The sequence below is a fragment of the Sphaeramia orbicularis genome, chromosome 13 (genome assembly GCF_902148855.1).
Source record: "Sphaeramia orbicularis chromosome 13, fSphaOr1.1, whole genome shotgun sequence".
NCBI lineage: Eukaryota > Metazoa > Chordata > Actinopteri > Kurtiformes > Apogonidae > Sphaeramia > Sphaeramia orbicularis.
Genome location: NC_043969.1, coordinates 17412889 through 17436558, shown reverse-complemented (window position 1 = coordinate 17436558; position 23670 = coordinate 17412889). Strand labels below are relative to the sequence as shown.

The following is a 23670-nucleotide window of genomic DNA, read 5'->3' as shown; positions in this document are numbered from 1 at the left end:
TTTTTTTTACCAAATTTTTGGGTTAAAATTCATCTACCTCAAATTGACCCCATGCATGTAGTCTTTGACATTTAGTGAAAGAGGAGGTGTGACTAAAAAAGGTCAAAGTCACATTACAATATTTCTGAAAACTCCGTCTTGAGACTTTATTCACAGATTTCTTCCAAATTTTATCTGAGGTATCTTTGGACTATATTATGGCTGCTGCAACACAAAATGAAATCTTGAGCGAATGATTAGAATTTGAATGGCTCACTGCAGTTTGCAATGAAATGGTTGTAACCCTTTTTATTTATTTTTATTAACAGTCAGATAGTATAGCCCATATATTTAATACCTTTTCATTTAAACAATCATGTATCTGAATATTTCAGAGATTTTTTTTTCTTTTAAATTAAACACCTAAAATATTTCAGTTATATGTAATTTATATTGAACCATTAAATCATGAATTTAAAATAGTATCTCAATCATTGAGCTTCTATTTTGGGATAGCAGAAATTTGTTTACACCACTGGGGTACTCAGTGTACTGTTTATATGTGGGTCCTCAGCCAGACATTCACTGTTATTACCACTCCAAAAGCCTCCATTAAGCCTACACTCTTTTGAAATGACTCTTCTTGTGTCTCTCATAGTACCATCTCGACCTCCTGAAAATGTCCTGGCAGTAGCAAAGTCTCCAGAGGTCATCTCGCTCTCCTGGATGCCGCTGCCCAGAGAGGCCCTCAATGGAAACCTGCAGGGTTATAGAGTCATTTACTGGGCCAACCTGCCTGATGGAGGTATGAATAGCTAAACACACCAACACCGATACAATTCTGTTGTATGGGTTTATCCACTAGGGGAAGCTGCAGTATTGTCATGATTTAATGTGCTATTATGTGTTGCAGTAAGGGTGTTATTATTGGATAATAATGTCCCAAGTGGTAACATCATCTTAACATTATATTTTGCAATATGTCAACATAAAAGTGGTTATTTCATGATAAATGACCAACAGCAGTTTAACTCATTACAGGACAGATGTGGTTTATTCACTATTCAGTTATTTGAGTCATTTACTGTATATCTGACAGAGTTTTTCAGGTGGTTTAGAGAAAACCCAAACAAAATAAGATTTTCACTCTGTTTCAGCCACATTAGCACAGGGTGATTGTTGCTTTGATGTTAATACTTGCCTGCACCGTACACTATATATAGAATTTCTGTGGTTCCTGTGTTTTTCCCTTAAATGTGCATTGTGCTATATAGCAGTGATCCAGCCTGCAGTCTGGCTGGTCTCCATCAATAATTCACAATGCAATAACTCGGCAAGGCCTATTGCATTAGCTATGAATGACAGGGCATAAAGAGGAGAGGAGAGGAAAGGAGAGGAGAGGTCCTAATGATACTAGTATTCATTATGTACTGTTCATACCATGCATTCAGCACTTGCCCACCCATTCCTACTTCCTACACTGAAGAATTCCTTATATTTAAGTGTCTCCTGTCCTTTTTTAGAATTGGGAGAAATCAGAAATGTGACCACCAGTCAGCCCTCTCTGGAACTGGACAGTTTGGAGAAGTACACTAACTACAGCATCCAGGTCTTGGCCTTCACCAATGCTGGAGACGGTGTCCGCAGCGAACAGATCTACGTGCGCACTAAAGAAGACGGTACAACCCATTAACAGACATTGCAGTTGATTATTTCTTAAATCTGCAGTATGAAAACACAGCTCTGAGACTGTGGTGTTGTCTTGTTTTCTAGTTCCTGGTCCACCAGCAGGGGTAAAGGCTGCAGCCTCCAGCACTTCAGTGGTGTTTGTCTCCTGGCTGCCTCCACTCAAACTCAACGGCATCATTAGGAAATACATCGTCTTCTGCTCTAATCTGCATCCGATGGTAATAGCATTTGTATACCATGAGACTCTTGTTCCTGTTTCTCTCCAGTATTAACTCAATGCTACTTAAGATCCATTCTTTTTATGTATGTTGATCCTGATAAATTGTGCTGAATGGTGTTCACAGCTTAATTTTTCCACACTGGATGTTGTTGCAGCCCAATGATACATTAACCTTTACTCTTGTTGGTTTACAGGTAAAGAGTGAATTTGAGGCGTCTCCAGATGCGTATTTCTACAGGATCCCTAACTTGGCTCGGAATAGACAGTACAATATATGGGTGGTGGCGGTGACTGCTGCAGGGCACGGCAACAACAGTGAGAAGATCACAGTGGAACCTCTGGCCAAAGGTACTGAGTGGACTCTGTCTTGTGCATATGGTATTTATACAGTGAATTATAATTCAATAAGAATGTGTATGTAGAACTTTTAAAAACAACAGACATATAGGCTGCAGCCTCCCCTCAACCCTCTTTAGTATTAAGCAGTTTAGAGAATGAGGGAATGAATGATTGAGTGATTGACTTTACAACGTGCTTTGACATGTGAAGAAAAAACAGGAAGCTCAGGAATAGTTCAGTTATTAGAACACTGGCACGGTTATGCTAAGCTCTGACAATGAAAGAAAGGCTGAAAATGAGGAAAAGCTAACACAAGAACACAAAAAACAAAGCAAAATGTGTAACAGCAGTCACAGTAATTAACTAGAAAATTCAGGGAGGATAAACAGTAACAGACCAATATAAGCATGACAATAACAGAGGAACAGAGAGAGAGATGATGTCACATCAGAAGAATAAAATACCCCCAAAAAAGTAAAAGCATTAGCATTGTGAACTTCTGTGTGTTTTATTTCCGTAGTAGATCTATCCAGAACCAAGGGTTTCTGACAGTAAAGGCAGAGTCACCTTTAGGTTTGAGCATCTACTCCTTAACGGTCAGAAGGGTCTACAGTGATGAGCTGGTTCACGGGGTTAATAATTCAGTTATATAGCTCGAAGCCACACCCAGGAAAGCTTTAAAAGTGATCAGTGATGAGTGATCAATACTCTTCTCAACTGGAAGGAGACAGAATAACTATATATATATATATCTATATATCTATATCTATCTATCTATCTATCTATCTATCTATATATATATATATATATATATATATATATATATATATATTATATATATATATATATAAATAGATATATAGATATATATATAGATATATAATAAATTATATAACACTGCTCTTGTTGTTATTGAGATGTAATGCCATAGTATTTGTGGATTATATTTATGTTATTTTTTATTATTGTATTATTTCAAAGAAATATAAATATGGTTCAGATATAAATGTACAAGCACTGGTTTTGACATTGTCGTATAACATGAGACTGTTGTTTTGGTGATAAATGCGTCATCTATTTGGACCGTCCACAAAGTTGAGATGCCCTTGATGATTTCAGCTCCAGCAAGAATTCTCACCTTTAATGGAACAGTGACCACTCCCTGGATGAAAGACATCGTTTTACCATGTAAGGCCGTTGGAGACCCTCCTCCTACCATCAAGTGGCTCAAGGGAAAGTAGGTCACACACACTCAGTCTCAGCACATATGGAAAGTTTTGCTCTTACTCTAATTGTGACTTATTATAACACTGATTTCTGTGTTTTCAAAGCACCAATGGGATGCCCACACCTGTCCTGGTGGATGGTCGCCGTAGTGTTCACAGCAACGGCAGCTTCATCATCCGCACAGTGAAAGCAGAGGACTCTGGGAACTACAGCTGTGTGGCTAGCAACAACTGGGGGTCAGATGAAATCACACTGAACCTGCAGGTTCAAGGCAAGTAATAGAGACTGAAGAAATGACTAATCACTGAGAAACATTAATATAAACATGGCATAAACAGAAAATTATACCGCATATATACAGTGTATTTATGTAAGCAGTAATGTATCCAGCTTCTATGGATCAGCTACATAGTCAGTGTGGCTTTTCTTTCAAAAACAAAAATACGTTAAAACACAGATTTCGAATATGTTGGAACAGCAGGGTTATATTTTTTAATCATTAAAAATTCAGAAAGCATAATCTGTGAAGTAGTTTGGAATTTGATCATCCCTTCATAAACTCAGTGTCCATGATTGTTTGACCACATCTTACTTTCCCAGCCTTCTACTTTTTCCCACTGCTGCAAACATCCATAAGAAATATAAACAAGTGGTGGCAGGTGCAACAAACCCCACCCCTCACATGTATTGTAGCTTATTTTGGCATCAGTCCAGCTGATGTCATCATGTCTATGCATGTGCTGATGTCAGTATATCAATTGTTTCTATATATGTGCCAAGTTTGAAGTAAATTGAAACAAAATTGATGTTTTTATAGACATGTAAAATGTCACCCATTATAAGTTAATGGGAGAAAAAAACATGTAAAAAAAAACGTATAAATAATTTGAACTTTGACCTACTTTTCCCAAAATGTAACTACATCTATGCTGGGTCACTGGAAATCTATAAACCAAATTTGGTATAAATTCAAGTTTTGCTGCTACCAACATTTGAAATTTCGCCCATTATGAGTAAAGGGGAAAAAAAGATTTTAAAAATTCATAAAAAAAATTTGAACTTTGACCTACTGTTCCCAAAATGTAATCAGATCTATTCTGGGTCACTGGCAATCTATAAACCCAATTTGGTATGAGTTCAACCAATAGTTTTGCTGCTAGAGTGTTAACAAACAAACAAACGGAACCAAAAACCATACCACTTGCCTCCCCTTCGGGGGGCAGGGTAATAAAACTCCTCAGGATCATCAATTTAATGAGTTTACAAAAGTATTCCAACAGGGGGAACCATTTTTCAGTTTCAGTTTATCAGCCATTTACACTAAAATAAATATTTACTGTGCATCACAGTTTTTGTTCATCCTCATATCCACAGTCCCACCCGACCAACCACGCCTCACTGTTACCAAGACTACAACCACATCAATCACATTGTCATGGATACCTGGAGACAACGGAGGGAGCTCCATCCGAGGTGAGGCTTACACAGTGACACATTCATACACACACCAAACAACAACAGATTAATTTAAACAGTAAAGTAGATGGCCACAGCCTGAATTTGATGTACATGTACATAGACAAAGGCGTACAAAAGGTTTGAACTACTTTAGTGTATATAAAAACAATCACCTCCCTGGAGCTGCTTACAATCCCCAATGTCACCTCCTCCTCCTGCCTCTTGTTTGTCATTATACTGGGGTTGGGCTGAATACTTGAGTCCTAAAAGCGAGATTAAAAAACAGCCGGAAAGATTAGGTGTGTTTAAGTGAAAGATTAAAGTGCTCTATCTTAAAGAAAGCACAATCAGAGCCAGACTATTTGTGGTGATTTATCATTGCTTCTAATCAAAGGGTGCCTGTCTCAGGAATTGTAGTCACTATAAAAGCTTTTCATGAAACCTTCTCTGTGATATTTGTTTTGCTTCTCTGCTCAGAGCATCATCCATCACCAAAGTAAATGCTTAGAATTGTCTTTTTTTTTTTTTCAGCCATGTTGGCAGTATGGCTCTGTGGGGGTGAAACCTCCTTTGTCCTCTGTAATTAAAATGATATTGGAGATTTCTTACTTTTCATTATGTGTAAAAGCAACAAGCATTCTAATATGTTTTTGTCAACCTCAGCTATACTTGAACTACATAGACAGAATAAATACTAGACATCTAGATTATAACTGCAGGCTAAACATGCAATGAATAGACACAGTGTTTTCCCTCAGACTGTATCTCATTATTTCTGCTCCAGGTTACATCCTACAGTACTCAGAGGACAACAGCGAGCAATGGGGCAGTTTCCCCATCAGCCCCAGTGAGCGTTCATACCGCCTGGAGAACTTGAAGTGTGGCACCTGGTACAAATTCACCCTAACGGCCCAGAATGCAGTGGGGCCGGGACGCATCAGTGAGATCATTGAAGCTAAGACCCATGGGAAAGGTAAGGAGCACTTTGTTTTCTCTTGTATATTCATTCTTTTGGTAATCAACAATTTGTGTCTAATTGATCAATAGTGGAAATTAATAAATGTAGGTAAAGGATTTTATTATAAAGTTGATACAATTCCTCTAAAAGACTTACGCTAGAATATAAAACAGATCTAAATACAGTAAATATATAGAAATGAAGGAATTTAACTGTGATAACACTAAATAAAGGCGCGATTAAGTACCCCAAAACCCATGTTGAATACATAGCAAAAAATAGCTTGTATATTAATTGTTATGAAATGGCCTACATCTCTGACTCCAGTACTTGAAAATCCAAAATCTTAAAATATATAGGTATTTTCTAAAGTGTAACCTCTGGAGACAAGATTTTTTTCTACATCCTAAAAGCTGATTTTCAGTATCTGAGCAGTGATGGCTTCAGGTTTCCATATTGCACTTGTAAAAACTGCACTGCACATCACAATTAGTGCTATAATTTTCATGCTGTCACAAATCCTGCTCCCAGGTCCACCTATTAAATTCAGATTTTAGTTGAGGACAAAAAAATATCCTTCTCCAGCAGATGAAATTTCAAAAATCCTCATGGTATAAAACTGCGTTGTTTTTTTTTATCATATGCTCTATGTCTAACTTGTAGTTTCATTCTGTGTGTGTTTGAGAACCATGTCCAAGACTAATTCCCACTACTCTTGCAGTGGATAATAAAGGGTTTTCTGATTCTGAACACTTACTTTTGAATAGAATAGAATAGAATAGAATAGAATAGAATAGAATAGAATAGAATAGAATAGAATAGAATAGAATAGGTCTTTATTGTCACTGTCACAAGAACAATGAAAGTTCGTTTAGCAGCAAAAACAATTAGTGCTAAAAGGACTATAAAATATCACACAAAATACTGAAAAATGTAAACAATGCTAATGCTGCAGTCCAATTTAATGCAATCCTTTTCTTAATTGTATCATTATCCTGTTGTCTTTTCCTCCCCAGAACCCCAATTTGCCAAAGAACATGAACTCTTCACCAGCATCAACTCCACCAGAGCCAGGCTCAACCTGGTTGGCTGGAACAACGGCGGCTGTCCAATCACCTCCTTCATACTCGAGTACCGAGCAGTGGATTCGACCACTTGGACCACAGCCCAGCGTACATCTCTGACCAAGAGCTATATCCTGTATGACTTGCAGGAGGCGACCTGGTATGAACTACAGATGAAGGTCACCAACAGCGCCGGCTCAGCAGAAAAGAGGATCACCTTTGCTACTCTTAATGCTGATGGAAGTGAGTTCGGATTAAGCGGACGACCACAGAGTTGCAGAGGATCAGGACAGGGATATTTTAAGAATGTGTCCAAATATATTGAGGTGTTTTTGGCACATTTGCGGCAAAAGAAAGAAATCACACCTGCATAAGAACAGAAAACATCTTCTCATTATTTTTACTATCAGTACCATCATTTAATTGTCAGTTAAGGAACTTTATCGTTTTATAATTTAGTTTCAGTGCTATATGTGCTGTGAGAATATATTTCAGACCAGGCTGTTTTGTCAGCCTTTGAACAACCTGACAGGTATTCTGGGCACTCACTTGAAGAAAAGAAAGAAAAAAAAAACAGGGATGGTCTTTAGATTCTCCACAGGCCATGTTGTAGCTTTATTTGCCTCAGGCTGCAGATTGTATCAGTCAAACAAAAAGAGAAACGGCACAGGCTTTAAAGATGTGGTGAGAGCTCTGTGGTGTACTCCAGACTATTCATTAATTTCCTTTTAAGGGTTTTGCAGAGAAGTGTAAGCCGCCTGTCAGGATATAATGTGTAATGTGTGTGTATGGGGCAGTGAGGGGAGGGGAGTATGTGTGTGTGAGATGATGGTATTGTCAATTTGACAGCGGTTCTACAACTTAGCTCAGCTGCTGATCTGCAGCCCTGGAGAATATCAGCACATATTCCATTTCTTACAAACCTGGTGCTCTAGCCTTGTTTAGCTGCAGGCTCCAATGAGAATACCTCCAAACAGTAAATGTAATGAATTAAAGGAAACAGCAAATATCTGTTTTTTTCTAAACAGTAATGATCAGTGATTAACATAGGTTTGACCTTTGACCCACTATGAATATCTACTTTATGAAGGTTTTGTCTCCTCCTTCTGTCTGTTTGCTTATTCCCTAACATGCAAGCCAGACATTAGATAGATAGATAGATAGATAGATAGATAGATAGATAGATAGATAGATAGATAGATAGATAGATAGATAGATAGATAGATAGATAGATAGATAGATAGGCAGGCTTTATTTCAAACATAAGTAGACAAAAGAAGCTACCAATTTAAACTGGACAATATATGGAAATCAACCAAAAAAGAAAAACAAACGTCACACAATGTATAACTATTTCATTGTGGCTCTGTAACAATACACTACTTTATGTCTGAAAAAGAGTAGGAAGAAGTTGAGCTTATATTGTCCTACCCATATTTTGCATGACTTGGCTAATCTGCTAATGTATACAGTCCATAACAAAGAATAGTTCAGTTGTGTAAGTAATTCATTTATCAGACAGGGCAGTTGTTTACCTGCTTTATTAGTTTGGGCTACTTCCTGTAGTCTTCATCAGAAGCGTCCCATGATGTGCCATGACATGTCTTATAGGCTGCTCAGGAGGATTTGCCAGACAGAATAGGTCAATTTACAATAGGTCAGTTTACAATGCTTATAACACAACTTTAACAGTGATAACCCTGGTTTGATTATGGCACACGCCTTTTGTTGATCATTCTTCTCTCTCTCTGATTGTATTTCACATCCATATCACAAATGTAATAAAGCAAAATCATGTCTTTACATTGTATGTAGAAATGATTGCTTTTCAGCATTATTTTGGTGACTGAAGTGAGTGTAGACTGTGCTGAAATGTTTCAATGTTTTCCTTTCTTTAAAGGTACCATCCCTCCCCTGCTGAAAACAGGAGATCCCATCTCAGACAACATGTCAGGCAGTGGAGGTTTGAAGATGGTGGTGACCATCACCTCTATCCTCCTGGTCGCTGTGCTGGTGTTCATCATGCTTATGGTGTTAAAAAGGAGAAGACGGGAGCAGAGGCTGAAGAGACTGAGAGGTACATTTGTTATCAAGTCATGTATTATCAGTCTCAGAATATCTGAATAGAATAGAATACTTTATTGAAATTGCTTGTCTCATATTAAAAGTGTATATTTATGCAAATATCAGTAGGTAAATAGTTACGAATGAATTAATAAAAGTTATGGATAAATTAATAAATAAAAAGTCTAACAGTTCAATTAAAAATGATTATGAGGGGTGAAGGTGCCAGGACGGAGGGTTAGAGTTCAGTTCATGGGATAGAAGTTATTTCTCAGTCTGGACATATGGTATTTTAGAGCCCTGAAGCATCTAGCAGAGGGAAGCAATATATGTACAGGGGTTGGACAAAATAATGGAAACACCTTAAAAAATCTACAAAATATAATTTAATATGGTGTAGGTCTGCCATTTGCGGCAATTACAGCTTCAATTCTCCAAGGTATTGATTCATACAACTTGTGAATTGTTTCCAAAGGAATTTTAAGCCATTCTTCAGTTAGAATACCCTCCAACTCTTTTAGAGACGATGGCGGTGGAAGTCGACGTCTTACTTGAATCTCTAAAACTGACCATAAATGCTCAATAATGTTGAGGTCTGGGGACTGTGCCGGCCATATAAGATGCTCAACTTCATTAGAATGTTCCTCATGCCATTCTTTAACAATTCTAGCTGTATGGGTTGGGGCATTATCATCTTGAGGTGAAGGTGTTTCCATTGTTTTGTCCAACCCCTGTATACAGTGAATTAAGAAACACATACTTCACATATTTGTTACTTACACATAATGACCTACAAAATAAGCCCAAATATAAAATGAAGCTGTGTGTAAATGAAAACCCGAGTTTTTTTTTTTTGCTCTTCAGATGAATAAGTGAACAGAATAAAGAATAAACACTTTAGTTTTTTTTTTTTAATTTTAATCATTCTTAGGTGCTTTTGCCTTTTTGCAAGAAGCCTTGTCAGGGATTGTCGAGTACTTCCACTGCCGTAGCTTATCAAATGGGACAGCACTATTATGGTATTAACTACCTCTTTGCTGACTTCACAGATGCCAAAAGCCTGGCAGAAATGCTGATGAGGTATGTATGTTTAATTTTAATTTATGCTCGCTGCTTTCCTTTAAGCAGTGAACATAAATCACAATGCGGGCCAGAGTTACATTACCTATCACTAAAAATCAAATATATTGCACGCAGGATATGCTGTCCCTCTTGCCTCCTTACAGCTACTTATCAACTTAAATGGAATTGAATTAGCATTTCTGCAATACAATGCAAAATCACGCAGCTGAAAAGTAATGAATTCTTCTCGTTAATCTCCTCAGTAAGAACACGAGGACACCAGACACAGTGAACAAGCAGCAGCAGACGTTGAGAATGCACATCGACATCCCCAGAGCCCAGCTTCTCATCGAGGAGAGGGACACCATGGAGACAATCGGTAACATGTTTCACACACATATATTACACCTTTCCTGAACCGCATTCACACCGTCAGTTGTCAACCTCTGGGGTTATGTTTTCTTTTTCATCTCTGTCCTTTGTTTTCTTGGTTTCTGCTTTCTTCATCTTCCCTCTCCCTTTTTTAACCCTTAGATGACAGGTCCACCGTATTGCTGACAGACAATGACTTTGGGGAGACTAATAAGCAGAAGTCCTCCACCGTTACCCATACAGTCCACTACCAGTCTTTGTCCCAGGCCACTGGACCTCTGGTGGACGTGTCCGATGCCAGGCCTGGAACCAGTGAGTCCCACCACCGTCAGTGCTCAACATTTATTTCCTTTACTACTAACATTATTACTGTGTGTCTTGTGTTACTAATAACATAATGTGCTTGGTTAAATTGGATATTTTATAATTTGATTACTTTATGGTCTTGAATCTTGGTCATTTTCCTCTTGAGTCTCCATTGCAATTATATTCATGCAGATAAACGTCAGGGTAAAATAATTTTGTCAAGGCTCCATAAAATGCAAACACTGGTAACAGCATTTTGTAGTACATTCATCTAAATTACTTGCAAAGGAAATAGCTTTTCTGAGCCTGACCATAGACTGCCCTCAGACAGTTTGAGCTGCCTTCCAGTGGTGAGATTGCAAACGTAGCATCTGTGCTGCAGAGCAGCCTCTGGGCTTCTGGTGTTTGAGCTCCACTGAAGCAGAACTGATGAAGAGTAGCGATCTCCCTGCCTCTTCTTGACATGTCCTCACCTGATTGCCCTGTGCCCACGGTCAGTTGGGCCTGACTACACACATGCACCTGCAAAGTTCAACTCAAAAGTTCAGATTAGAGCTGCACTGAAATGATTTTGTGCAGACAGTGCAAATATTTATCTTACACCCATTTTGGGCATTGTATATTCACATATTCACTGCAAGAAAGTAATTTTAGTCAGTTGTGCTTTGTTTTAAATAGTCTGACATTAGAGACTTAGAGACATCAAATGGATTATTGTTTTTACCATCACTCACAGTATATGCATGCATACAAACATATAATATAAAAACATAAAATGCATTAAACATCACAGTTCTGCATACGCTTACTTGCATATGCAAACAAAAGCCTGACAGCCATCACAAAACACAAACTGATAGCATTTACACACCAGGAGACAGTTATATGATTGGTTCATTTTACGTGGCCAGCAGGGCATGAACCCAATTTGCTGACTCAGCTCCATTTTTCACACCGCTGTTGGCCATCATTTCATCCTTCCATCCCTGCTGATAGAATTACTGTCTGACCAGCTACAATTACTGGCTATTCTTCTCCACATAGATCTAATCCAGGACTTTTCTAAAGAGTCTCATTTTGATTTGGCCCAGCAGTGAAGCCTGTCTGGGTCAGGCTGAATATGATACTATTTATAAGTCTGCTTTTAGACAGTGCAAGCATGGCATTGATAATAATGTTCTTTTCAGGGAGATGTTGGATGATAATGTCCACTGTGTACAGTCTGTAAATTAGTGCCATAACACAGCCGAAAGCATGTTCTTTGTAGTGAGTGCATGAATAAATGCATTAAAATAAAAGTCACAATGAAATGATCTAATCAGATGTAAAGGTTCAGTGTGTAAGATTTAGAGGACCAGATTGCAGCACATGGAGGGTAGTATTATAATTATATCTTCATTTATATAGAATCAGCTGAAAACAAGAAACTAATGTGGATTTGTTACCATTAAATTAGTCATTCACATCCTTTTCCACATTGTCCACTGTGTTGCACTATGTTTCTACAGGAGACATAGTTTATATACTATTTGTACCCCCTCCATATGGGGGTGGGGGTCTATATAGTAATACCAGCAATTCCGTCCATCCGTCCGTTTGTCCGTCCAAGATTTTGTCCAATTGATCTCTCAAAGAAATCAATCAATCAATCTCACTTGATTCTTTTCAAATTCAACACATTTTTTTTACTGCTAGTAGAGGTCCAGTGCAAAGTTTAATGGCCAGATTTCTATTTTTAGATTTTTCACAAATTTTTAAATATTTGATGTTATAAAAATTGGCCAGCTGGGCCCTACAGGGGGATGATTATACAGTATATTGTTTCACCTGTCCGTTTATCCATCCAGACACATTCTTATCAGCCTGGCCATTGGCAGAAGGTTGAAATATTATTTCTTTTATACTCATGACATGTTATGTTCTTTTTCAGAATTTCAACAAGATGAAATACTAGAGTAGTTCACAGTTCCTGACTAGACAGGGTATCAGTGAGCAGGAGGGTCAGAGTGTGGTGTGGCGGGGTGGGGGTAGTAGTAAGCTCCACTTAGTTTTTCACTTGTCTTTTTTTGCTTTATGATAGGTGCCACTAGCATTAAAAGTATTACCGTGACCTACTATTTTGTGTGTGGACCCTTTAACAAAAACCCCAAAACAGACCAACTAGACAATGGTTATAACTAGGTTTTTAAGCAGCCACTGTAGGGGATGATGAGGCAAGGGGTACTCAGTTTGTTGTAGTCTTCAACCTTGCCATTAGATGTCGCTACATCTTACGCACTGAACCTTTAAAGTTATCAATCAAAAATGAATGCACAAAATTATAAGAACCTGTTTTATTACTTCTCTTAAACATCTATCCCGGTTGTCCTCTGCAGATCCTACTGCCAGACGCACTGCCAAAGCTGGTCCTGCCGCAGCACGGAGCCGCTACGCCAGCCAGTGGACCCTGAACCGGCCACATCCCACCAGCTCTTCCCACACCCTGACCACTGACTGGAGACTTCCCACTCCACGCGCCACTGGATCTGTAGACAAAGAGAGCGACAGCTATAGTGTCAGCCCCTCACAGGATACAGGTAGAGTAGAGCTGGGTAGAGGTGAAAAGAACAGAATGTCATAACACATGGAATTAAGCCTGTTTTTGTAACAAATGTTATAAAACTGGTCACACTGCTTTGGTTAAAGTACTTGCTGTGAAGGCTCTTATGCAGAAATCAATGTACAAAAAAGGAAAAGAAAAAAAATATTTACAGTAACGGAATACGGAATACATTTGTTTTTGTACAAAACTGTATATAGAAAAGGTTGGTTGAGATAATAATCCCATAAAGAAAAAAAAAAATATATATATATATATATGTATATATATATATATATATATATATATATATATATATATATATATATATATATATATATATATATATATATATATATGAAAGTAAAAAAAAAAAAAAGTCAGAAGTAAGCATTACTATGAACAGAGGCTAGGTGATGTATACATTTTTAAAGTTCCAGGATATTGCCATCATATATCTTCTTGATTGTACATTATTTCTAGTAGAATTTTTTTTCCTTTTAGCATCAAATGACCAAAAAAAGTCCAAACAAACCTTAGGTAGAATTTGGCTCCATTTATTAAAAGTCCTATACCTTAACAGTGGGGTGGCCATGGCTCAGGGGCCGTTTGGGACAAATTGGCAGCTACATTTCTGTCAGGAAACGACAAATGTAGTTTACCACCACCAGAGTGTGAGAGTGAATGAATAATGGATCAACAATGTAAAAGTGCTTAGGGTGCCTTGAAAAGCACTATAGAAATTTAATCCATTATTATGTTTATTATTATTATTCCAGTTCAACAGTATAAAAGCATTTACATGTGTGTATCATCAGATCGTGCACGGAGCAGCATGGTATCAACAGAGAGTGCATCCTCCACCTACGAGGAGTTGGCCCGGGCCTATGAGCACGCCAAGATGGAGGAACAGCTCCGTCACGCCAAGTTCACCATCACCGAGTGCTTCATCTCTGACACCTCATCCGAACAGATGACAGCAGGGACCAATGACTACACCGATAGCCTGACGTCCAGCACACCGTCTGAATCAGGCATCTGCCGCTTTACCGCTTCACCACCCAAACCTCAGGATGTCAGCCGGGTCATGAACATGGCCGTGCCCAAGGCGCACAGACCTGGTGAGATTTACCAGAGAAAACACGCACACATTAATGTATGTTTTCCCCACAGTCAATCAACAGTAACAGCAGAGTTATATTGGTGAGGTAAATCCACTTTAAATGCATCCATACCTGATTGAATTCAATGCATATGTAATATCTGCCACTAGGTGTCTCTGTCAAAATAATACAAGACAATGTAGTGAGTCAAGACATGCACCTTAATGCCAGTGGGTTTTAGATATTTTAACAAAACTATCAGCAAACTCTTTTTTCCTTTAGTGTTGCATATTGTTACAACCCTCACTAATGTTTTCATTATTGATCTTAGTCACAGTGCACAGCTTTACCAATTACTGTATCAGTTTATACATCCTTATATCCTTTTCGAGCAATACATATTGAATTTATTTTGTTATTGCAAGTGACATGGCAATTGCTATATTGTCTTGATCACCTCTATTTATTAATTTATTTCCTCTGCTATTAGTTCCTTGTACACACAAAAGATTAGTTTTTTCTTCTGCTCAAAACAAATAATTAGAAAGAAAAATTTATAATTAGCTGTTGCCTCACAGCAAGAAGGTCCTGAGTTTGATTCCAACACCAGGAACGTTTCCGGCTTCCTCCCACCATCCAAAAATATGCACTGATTGGTTAATTGGTTAATCTAAATTGCTCATAGGTGTGAATGTGAGAGTGATTTGTTGTTGAGAATCAGTTCTCAACTAACTTACCTGGTTAAATTAAGGTAAAATAAAAATAAATAAATCATGTTTGAACCATAAAGAATTTGTTGTGATGCATCTCCTCGCTATCAGTGTGCCCTTATTTTTTTTTAAATTAAACTCAGATGTGGGATAACAGACCCAGGAGATCCACTTCCTTCAGTATCACCCATGGCAAAACCTTAAACGCAGGAAAATATGAGGGAAATTATACCAACACTTTATATTGAAGGTTTTCAGGAACATCTCTAGATGGTTCAGTCTCCATGTCCCTCTTCGGTTGTAGTTTTACCTTACTTGACCCTTTGCTCAGCATAGCCGATCTGTTACGAAGTCTGGCACCACATGGCGATGGGCCGCCGACCACACACGTCTGAACAGACAGACACTCTCACTCCTGACACATGTACGCAGCTCATCCATCATCCCATCTGCTGTCATGTTATAGGGTGTCTGGAGATAATAGGCGTTGTTGGAGGTGTCCTGTCCGTGCACCAGCAATGTCGGATTTTGTGAGTGTGTGTGTGCATGTGTGTGTTTGTGTGTATGTGTGTGCGTTGGCTAGTTGTGTGTGTCCTGAGTTTGACCAGATGAAGATTAAGGCCATAAGATCTGCTTCTTATGTTTCAGTCCTCATTATGGGTTGAATGTTTGTGCACAGACAGCAGACTCATATCACCATTTCAGTGGGGAGCGAGGGCAACTAAAGGCTATCTGTTCACCTTATCTGGAGCCATTGTCACTGAGTACAAAACAGCGCTTACCACCATAGCGTACAGCTTTTACTGTAATACCAACCTTTTAGCCTCTCAGGCCAGTGCGGTGTCAGTGTTCACTGTTGGTGTCCATTTCATCTGAGTAACAAGTCTGTGGGATTGATGAAGCTCTACAGGGGCAACTCATGTAAAAACTATAGTTTATGCAAGTAAATGACAAATTGTAAGTGCAAACCTTTGAACTGAAATGTCTATTTCATGTTTTTATTTAAGTTTTATAATTGCAGCTCCATCCCCTACTCTGTATTTCATCTGATGCTGTAGTCAGTGGACTGTAAAATAGTACAGTGGTGTTTTACCACAGACCTGCAGCTACTCTGACAATTAGAAAGCACCCAGATACAGGGATTTGCATGTTTAAGTCAGTATTATAATAATTGCATTTTAAGCCTTTGTCACAACCCATAAAAGGTAAGGATAAGAAGATTAAGTAAAATCTGGCTTTTAGATTTGTTTTTGTCATTTTGCAAGGTTGACCATTAAAGTCATGTTCAACATTTGCAACACCAGGATGTGGACATGCTGTCACAAATCTGTAACAATATTACCAACAAATGGCAAGGCAAAGATATTTTAGCAGGGTAGGGTTACAGCCATGACTGTAATGAAGTGATCATCCAATCACATAATACTCACATAGAAAATAGAACCACATGGAATACTGTAGATGATCATACCTGCCCAGGGGACCATGGATCTAAATAAGAAATTTCAGGAACTTACGTTTTCATGATGTTCTTCAATGTGCATCGCCCCTACTGTATAAACAAATAAAATAAAGTGAGTAAAATTTTCTCTTTAGACTTCATGTAAACTCATTGCACATTAGTATTAATTCAGTGAAACTCAGCTGCAGTGCAGAGTCCAGTCTGACAGACAGCTGGTCATGGTCTAATTCCAAGCTCATCTCTATCTATATTACCTTTGGTCAAACCTGGGCTGACCTCAGTTAGAGGGACATCAATGCACTCATCCCTCTTTATCCACCTTGTTATTTTAGACTGACCTGACAAATCCGTCACAACAGTAACAGTTTGTTCAGTGTGTCCACAGCAGTTTGCTCATAAACTTTTATAGCAGAGCCAGTGATTACAGGGCAGCAGTCATCTGATGATAGGCCCGTAAATACGTAGTGTGTATGTGTGTGCGTGAGCCTGACTGACACATTCAATATAGATATAAGATACCGATAATATTGAAACATCACCCTTCACAACATTGCAGACTGCGCTGGGGATGCACCAGACACTTACACAGATTAATGCCTGGGCAGACAGTTGCTGTATTCTGATTATACACACTGTCCCATTACTGTACGATCTGCAATTTACAGGCTGATGAATTTTCAAACTACATTTCTAATGAGCTCCCACAGCAACACTTAAATCTATATTTAATTCAATTAACACTCCTAGCCATTCATCATCTTTGTTGGCACTAATAGGGCTTATTATAAAACACAGTAAATTATTCATTCCCCCCTGTGAACTCAGAAATCTATCCTCCAAGGTTGCATGTTGAACTGAATCTGCGGAGAGCCTTGTGTGTGTTGGCAATAAAGCTGTGTAACTGTCAGTGCGTGTGTGTGTGAGTGAGTGTGTGTGTGTGTGTGTGTGTGTGTGTGTGCGTGCAGCATATACTCTGCCTTCATTGTTTTGTGTACATGTGTGTTGACACATGTTAAAGAGAGAACATGTTGAAAAGTGACTTTTGCGATCAATCCCACATCTGTAAGCACTCGTCGTCCTCTGACAGATGAATGTGAAGCAGTCATTAAACAATAGGGACAGATCGTCAGTTCATCCTGTGCTGAATCTCAAGTGCAGCCCACTACATCTTGCAACTCAACACCATTTGGGGTGGGCTAATTTGCCCTGTTAAATATATAATGGAAACAGTAAAAGGGATACATTTACAACGGCCGTAAAGATACAATAAGCTCAGTGAACTGAATCAGAGTGTTTATCCCTTTCAAACTCTCATTATCTAACTCCTCAGACAATTATTTACAGATTAAAGAAACATTAATTGTGCTTTATCACTCTTTTACGGGATTATTCTGACTTGGTTCATTTTTGCACCTACTTAACAAACTCAACATCTTCTTCTACAATAAATTAATCACATAGGTATACAGATATTATATTTCTTCATTCAGCTTTACCACACTAAGATATTTTTTTAACTGAACAGATTATGCATACAAGTGTCCGATCACAGTAGGAAAGACTCAAACTATTGCATTATATTCTGCACATGGTTCCCACCAGCAAAGATTAAATCAAATAAATTCATATTCAGAGTTTTGTATTACACTGAAATAACTAGAAATAGCCTGAGGTGAGCGACGTAACAGTGTGATTTTCAGTTATTGCACAGTTAATTTAAACATATGTAATAATTTAGTTGGGGAATGGAAGAAGTTACGCTGCAGCCCTGTTGAGAGCACATACCATATTGTACACAGGGAGCTGCATTAACTCTGGGGAGAAGCGGAGACACATGGGAACCAAGCTGGCAACATCTGCAAAAAGTACTGAGGAGGTGATTGAATATGTTCACAATATAGTCTTATCTAAGGTTTTAAAAATGCATAGGCTAGACTATAGCTGAGTAAGACCGGATTTGTTTAACCCTCAAAGACCTAAACAGATGCTGGCTACCTGGCTAAAATGTTTAATAACTGTTAAAGCACTAATCCAGTCAGTACATTTAAATAATCCAGGTAAAATATAGTTTCTCAGTTTTTCGTGACCATCAGATATGACCCATGTGGACATTCAGAGGCTCCATCTTCTGCAACACCGATTCACCAGTAAAAACCCATGTAGTTTGATCAGTGACAGTGGTTGTAGACACTTGTTTTTATGTTAAGGTAATGATATATTTTGTTGAAAAAGTTACTTTTTCCTCAGTTTTCTCTGTTTTGTTCTGACCTTTTTATGAACATCTACATAATCAGGAAATTAAGTATGAAAAATTACTTCCTTTTCACTGAAAAAAATGCTAAATATAGAGGATAATATTGTAATAAACAGTGATTAATTACATAGAAAAGGTTAAATTTATTGTAAAATTAATTTGGAAGTTGCCACTAAAATAGGTCTACCTCAAGGTCATTTTCTCTTGCCAAACAGGTATTATACAGTATGTTCCTGAGCAGTAAAAGTACATGTAGTGTTTCTCCTAAATGTAAAGGCTTAAAATCACGAGACGGTCTGTGTTAATGAAAAATACGGTACTAAAAGTGTTGACTTTAGTTTACATTTGAAGGTTTAACTATTTCCTTGTTTGTTTAAGGTAGATTTTATATTTTAGGCTCTGGATAAGTATTATTTAAATGACAGAAATACAAGTTTTGTAGTATGTGTTAATTTAATGAGTTGATAACATTTTCTGGGTTCACACTGAAATTAATACTGGACCTGGTTTTCATTTCCAACATTCTACAACATTCCAGACAACATTAAAATTGATAATCTTTCTGTTTATTAGGCAGTATCTTACTAACACTGAACAAATATTTTTTTTATTAGAGGACAAACATCTGATCTGTTGTTCAAATTACCTATAGATATGAACATTAAGACCAAAAAAGAATAAACCTAAGTAGCAGAACCCATCTGCTTGGCTCAGAATTGTATACACTGTTAAAATGAATTAAATATTTTTACCTCTTCTCATGAAATGATTTTGACTTTGTGATATATTTTTGATAGATTATACAGTATGTAATCATTACAGTTGGTAAAAGGTGATCATCGATGTGTGGAAATAGGAATAAAACAAGGAATGTGTCTGAAAACAAAATTATTCCAACTTCATGGGCAACAGTGGATTATCTCTTGTTCTTGTGGGTTGTGACATTTAGAACCATCAATAACTATCATCATGTTTGGGTTAAAGCACGTTTGGTACCTGGTCTTGATTCCAGAAGTATATTGATGAAATTGTTCACTATGTTCATCACTTGTATCATCCAAACTGGGTGCAATAAAAACAAGTTGGAGGGGAGGAAAGTAATTTTGGGCAACATTCTACATCCCATTCATTCACATGCTTTTAACAAACTCAACTAGTTGATCATTTATCTGAGGCACTGTCACTGCCCAGACATTTTTTGCACTACTTGCACAAATGAATCCCAAGCTGTTAATTGTAGAGAACTGAATTTTGAGGGGAGTACAGATTCACCGATGAATTCTCTGTTCTTGGTCCATTTCAACTGTGGACTATACCAGAGTTTTCTTTCAGGTACAACACCACCTGAATTTTGGTCACTTTGTATTTAGGGAACTAAAATGCTGGCGATATTCTGCTACTGTCTACAGTATATACTGACTCGTGCATAACTTCACATCCTGGTGTTTCTGGGGAAATTCTGATTGCAATTTGTGTTTAATTTAGGTAAAATTAGACATTTTTAGGACAATTTTAAGGTCGACCATTATTGACTGGTTTTATAATTATTGGTACATAACAGTAGAGACTCACTTTCAACTGAACCTCTAACTCACAGGTGTCAAACATGCGGCCCGGGGGCCAAAACTGACCCGCCAAAGATTCCAATCTGGCCCACGGGATGAATTTGCAAAGTGCAAGTTGGAGCATCAAACTCAAAAATAATATTATAATAACATATACATAACATAAATTTTTTCCTCTTTCATTTAGTGCAAAAAACATTAAATTATGAAAATGTTTACATTAACAAACTATCCTTTAACAATCAAATGTGAATAACCTGAACAAATATGAACAATCTGAAATGTCTGAAGAAAATTAAGTGCAGTTTTAACTATTTTCTGCCTGTTACTAAATGTTTTGTGCCTTTTTAGAGCTGATCTGTAATGCATATGTATAAATTAGTTCAAGCATAATATTCATAAAATTGTACTTAAATTTCTATTAAAAATTCCTTTTTTTCAGGTTATTCACCTCCTTTTTGTTTGGATAGTTTATAAATGTAAATACTGGCATAATTGGATGTTATTTTTTGCATTAAATATTTTGGAGTTGTCATTATTTATTGGCTATCATGGTGTTATTTTACTGGTTCGGCCCACTTCAGATTAAATTGGACTGAATGTGGCCCCCGGAAGAAAATGAGTTTGACACCCCTGCTCTAACTCATCTTTTCCCTTTCTGTTGCTTCCCAGGAGGAGAGCTGGTCCACTTGCCACCTTACCTCCGTATGGACTTCCTGTTGAACCGTGGTGTGCCACTGGCTTCTCGAAGTGGAGGGGTCAGCAGCAGCAGTGGCAGCAGCAGCAGTGGAGGAGGAGGAGGAGGTGGAGGGGGGGCAGGCGCAAGTGGAAGCGGTGCTGGTGCTACAGGGGAAACGAGAGTTGCAGGAGGAGGAGGAGGAGCCATGGGCCAGACCTGCCTGGAGCCACAGAGGAGCCGTACCCTGAAGAGGCCCCCGCCCATGGAGCCCACCCCCATGGAAGTGCCCTCACCCAGGGAGGTGCAGCAGTGGCAGCCAGGAACTGCCTCCACCCTCCCCCACAGGGATGTTCGGGAAAGGGGAGAGGCCCGGGGTGAGGTCCGGGCAGAGGTCCCCTCATCGGGAGACCTCGCCCAAGCACAGGCTGCCAAGCTCAGCACCTCCCAGGAGTCACTGCTGGACTCCAGAGGACACCTGAAACAGAGCAACAACCCCTATGCCAAGTCGTACACTCTGGTATAACACTGGGACACACACCGGACTGCAAAAGACAACAGGACTACTGTAGGAGGAAGGACAAGAGACAGACAACAGGCAAAGGATGGACAGTTTTCCACAACAGAAATTGTTGTATATAGAGCCGTTTCTGACATGCGTCTGAAGTGGATGCTTTTCTTTGAGTCTGTCTTTCTTTCTTTCACTCTTTTCTTACTTTCCTCTCTCGCTCTTCTCTGTTGCTTTTGCACTTTTCATTCTGTCACACCTCGCTCCTCTTCTGATGAATTTTCACAGTTTTTATTTTCTACTTGAGTATTCTTTTATTCTAAAGTGACAACATATGAGGATTGCCAAAATGATTTATTTAAAATTTCAGAAAGAGAAAAAATGCTATTGAATTTATATCAAGGACAATTATAGTCATTATTATTATTATTATTATTATTATTACTATTATTATTATTATATAAAAACAGAAAATATCTAAAAACAAGAAGGGAAAGAGAGGAGGCCTCTGGAGCACTCTGCAAGAGAACATTGCTTTCTTAATTTATTTTTATTTTATTGTCGCAGTGTGATGAAATCTGTGATTGGGTAACTGAGGGGTTTTTACCACTATGAAGAGCCAATAGAGGAGAAGAAGAGTGACACTGGACACGACCGCCAATGCTGACCAATCGTAATGTTTTTCAACCTTTCTGATGACTGCATGGCGACTGATCAAATGACAATTATAGGAATGGCTGGAAATCCAAAAAAGAGAATTTTTGTCACACTATGAAATTATACAATGTGAATATATATAAAGAGATCACTTTTATTTGTGGATATTACGGGGAAAATGATTTGGTTAATAAAGTCCTTAGTCATGTTTGCACACATCTGACTTTGATTTATGTGACTTGAGACCACATGTCTCATCCTCCTCTTCCTCCTGACATCAAGTACATTCTTCGTCCTTTGTCCATGTAACTTATGTTCCTTCTCCGCTGAGACACACTGAACAACAGTTACTCAGCTCTATATTTGGTTTAACCCGTAAAGACCCAGTACTGCTTTTGTGGTAGTTCCCAAAAGTATTTTTCTCTCTAACCTTTCTTGAGAGATTTAGCACCATTTATTGCAATAACTATCCTCTTTATTTTGAGTTTTTCAGTGTAAATCGTGTATTTTCCTATATTTAATTCACTGATCATGTACAAGTTAATTACATATCAGAGTAAAGTCAAAGGTTACTAAAACAAAACAGAGAAAACTGAAGAAAAAGTGACTTTTTCAGCAAAGATATCATCAATGTAAACCAAGTGTCTTCATCTACTGTCATTGATCCAACTCCATGGGTTTTATTGGTGAATCGATGTTGTAGAACAGGGGTGGCCAACCCTTGTCCTGGAGAGCCACTATCCTGCATGTTTTAGAGCTATCCCTCTTCCAACACACCTGATTCAAATGATAAGCCAGTCATTAAGCTCTGCAGAAGCCTGATAATGATCATCAGGTGTGCTGGAACAGGGAAACATCTAAAACATGCAGGATAGTGGCTCTCCAGAACCAGGGTTGGCCACCCCTGTCGTAGAAGATGACAGTGTTTCCACGTTCACTATGGAGCCTCTGAACCTCCAAATGGGTCATATCTGATCACCATGAAAGGACAACAAACTCCATTTTACGCCAATTATTCACATGTATTGATTGGATTAGTGGATTAACAGGCAGTAAACAGTTTACATCAGCAGATGGTTTAGGCCAGGGGTGGCAAACTCCAGTCCTCGAGGGCCGGTATCCTGCATGTTTTAGATATTGCTCTCTTCCAGCCACACCTGGTTCAATTAATGATCAGCTCATCATCATGCTCTGCAGAAGCCTGATAATGATGTAATTGCTTCCAGGTGTGATGGAAAAGGGACACATCTAAAACATGCAGGATACTGGCCCTCGACGATCTGAGTTTCACACCCCTGGTTTAGGCTCTTAGTGGCTGTTTGGGTCTTTATGGGTTAAGCATCTCTATTTCCATTCAACTTCTCATTTTTCCATTTCTTCCCATCTCAACCTGACAGCCCTTGATAATAATTTTCTGCG

General features: G+C 38.4%; 1 protein-coding gene across 3 annotated transcripts in view; it reads left to right on the top strand.

Annotated features, from left to right (window-relative positions):
• The window catches only part of dscamb (Down syndrome cell adhesion molecule b), a 135660-nt gene extending 113193 nt beyond the window's left edge, over positions 1-22467 (top strand). Inside the window, exons 18-34 of one of the 3 annotated variants that reach the window (XM_030151614.1) lie at positions 638-784; positions 1503-1658; positions 1753-1886; positions 2083-2236; positions 3347-3464; positions 3559-3725; positions 4829-4927; positions 5697-5885; positions 6887-7177; positions 8835-9011; positions 10048-10078; positions 10324-10439; positions 10595-10744; positions 13114-13314; positions 14135-14437; positions 21083-21214; positions 21278-22467. In XM_030151614.1, coding sequence (XP_030007474.1) covers positions 638-784; positions 1503-1658; positions 1753-1886; positions 2083-2236; positions 3347-3464; positions 3559-3725; positions 4829-4927; positions 5697-5885; positions 6887-7177; positions 8835-9011; positions 10048-10078; positions 10324-10439; positions 10595-10744; positions 13114-13314; positions 14135-14437; positions 21083-21214; positions 21278-21612 — 2900 coding nt within the window. In that variant the 3' untranslated portion in view covers positions 21613-22467. Of the gene's footprint in view, positions 1-637; positions 785-1502; positions 1659-1752; positions 1893-2082; positions 2237-3346; positions 3465-3558; positions 3726-4828; positions 4928-5696; positions 5886-6886; positions 7178-8834; positions 9012-10047; positions 10079-10323; positions 10440-10594; positions 10760-13113; positions 13315-14134; positions 14438-21082 lie in introns of all 3 variants that reach the window. The other 2 variants (XM_030151613.1, XM_030151612.1) reach the window with 2 other exon arrangements.
• The last annotated feature ends 1203 nt before the right edge of the window (positions 22468-23670 follow it).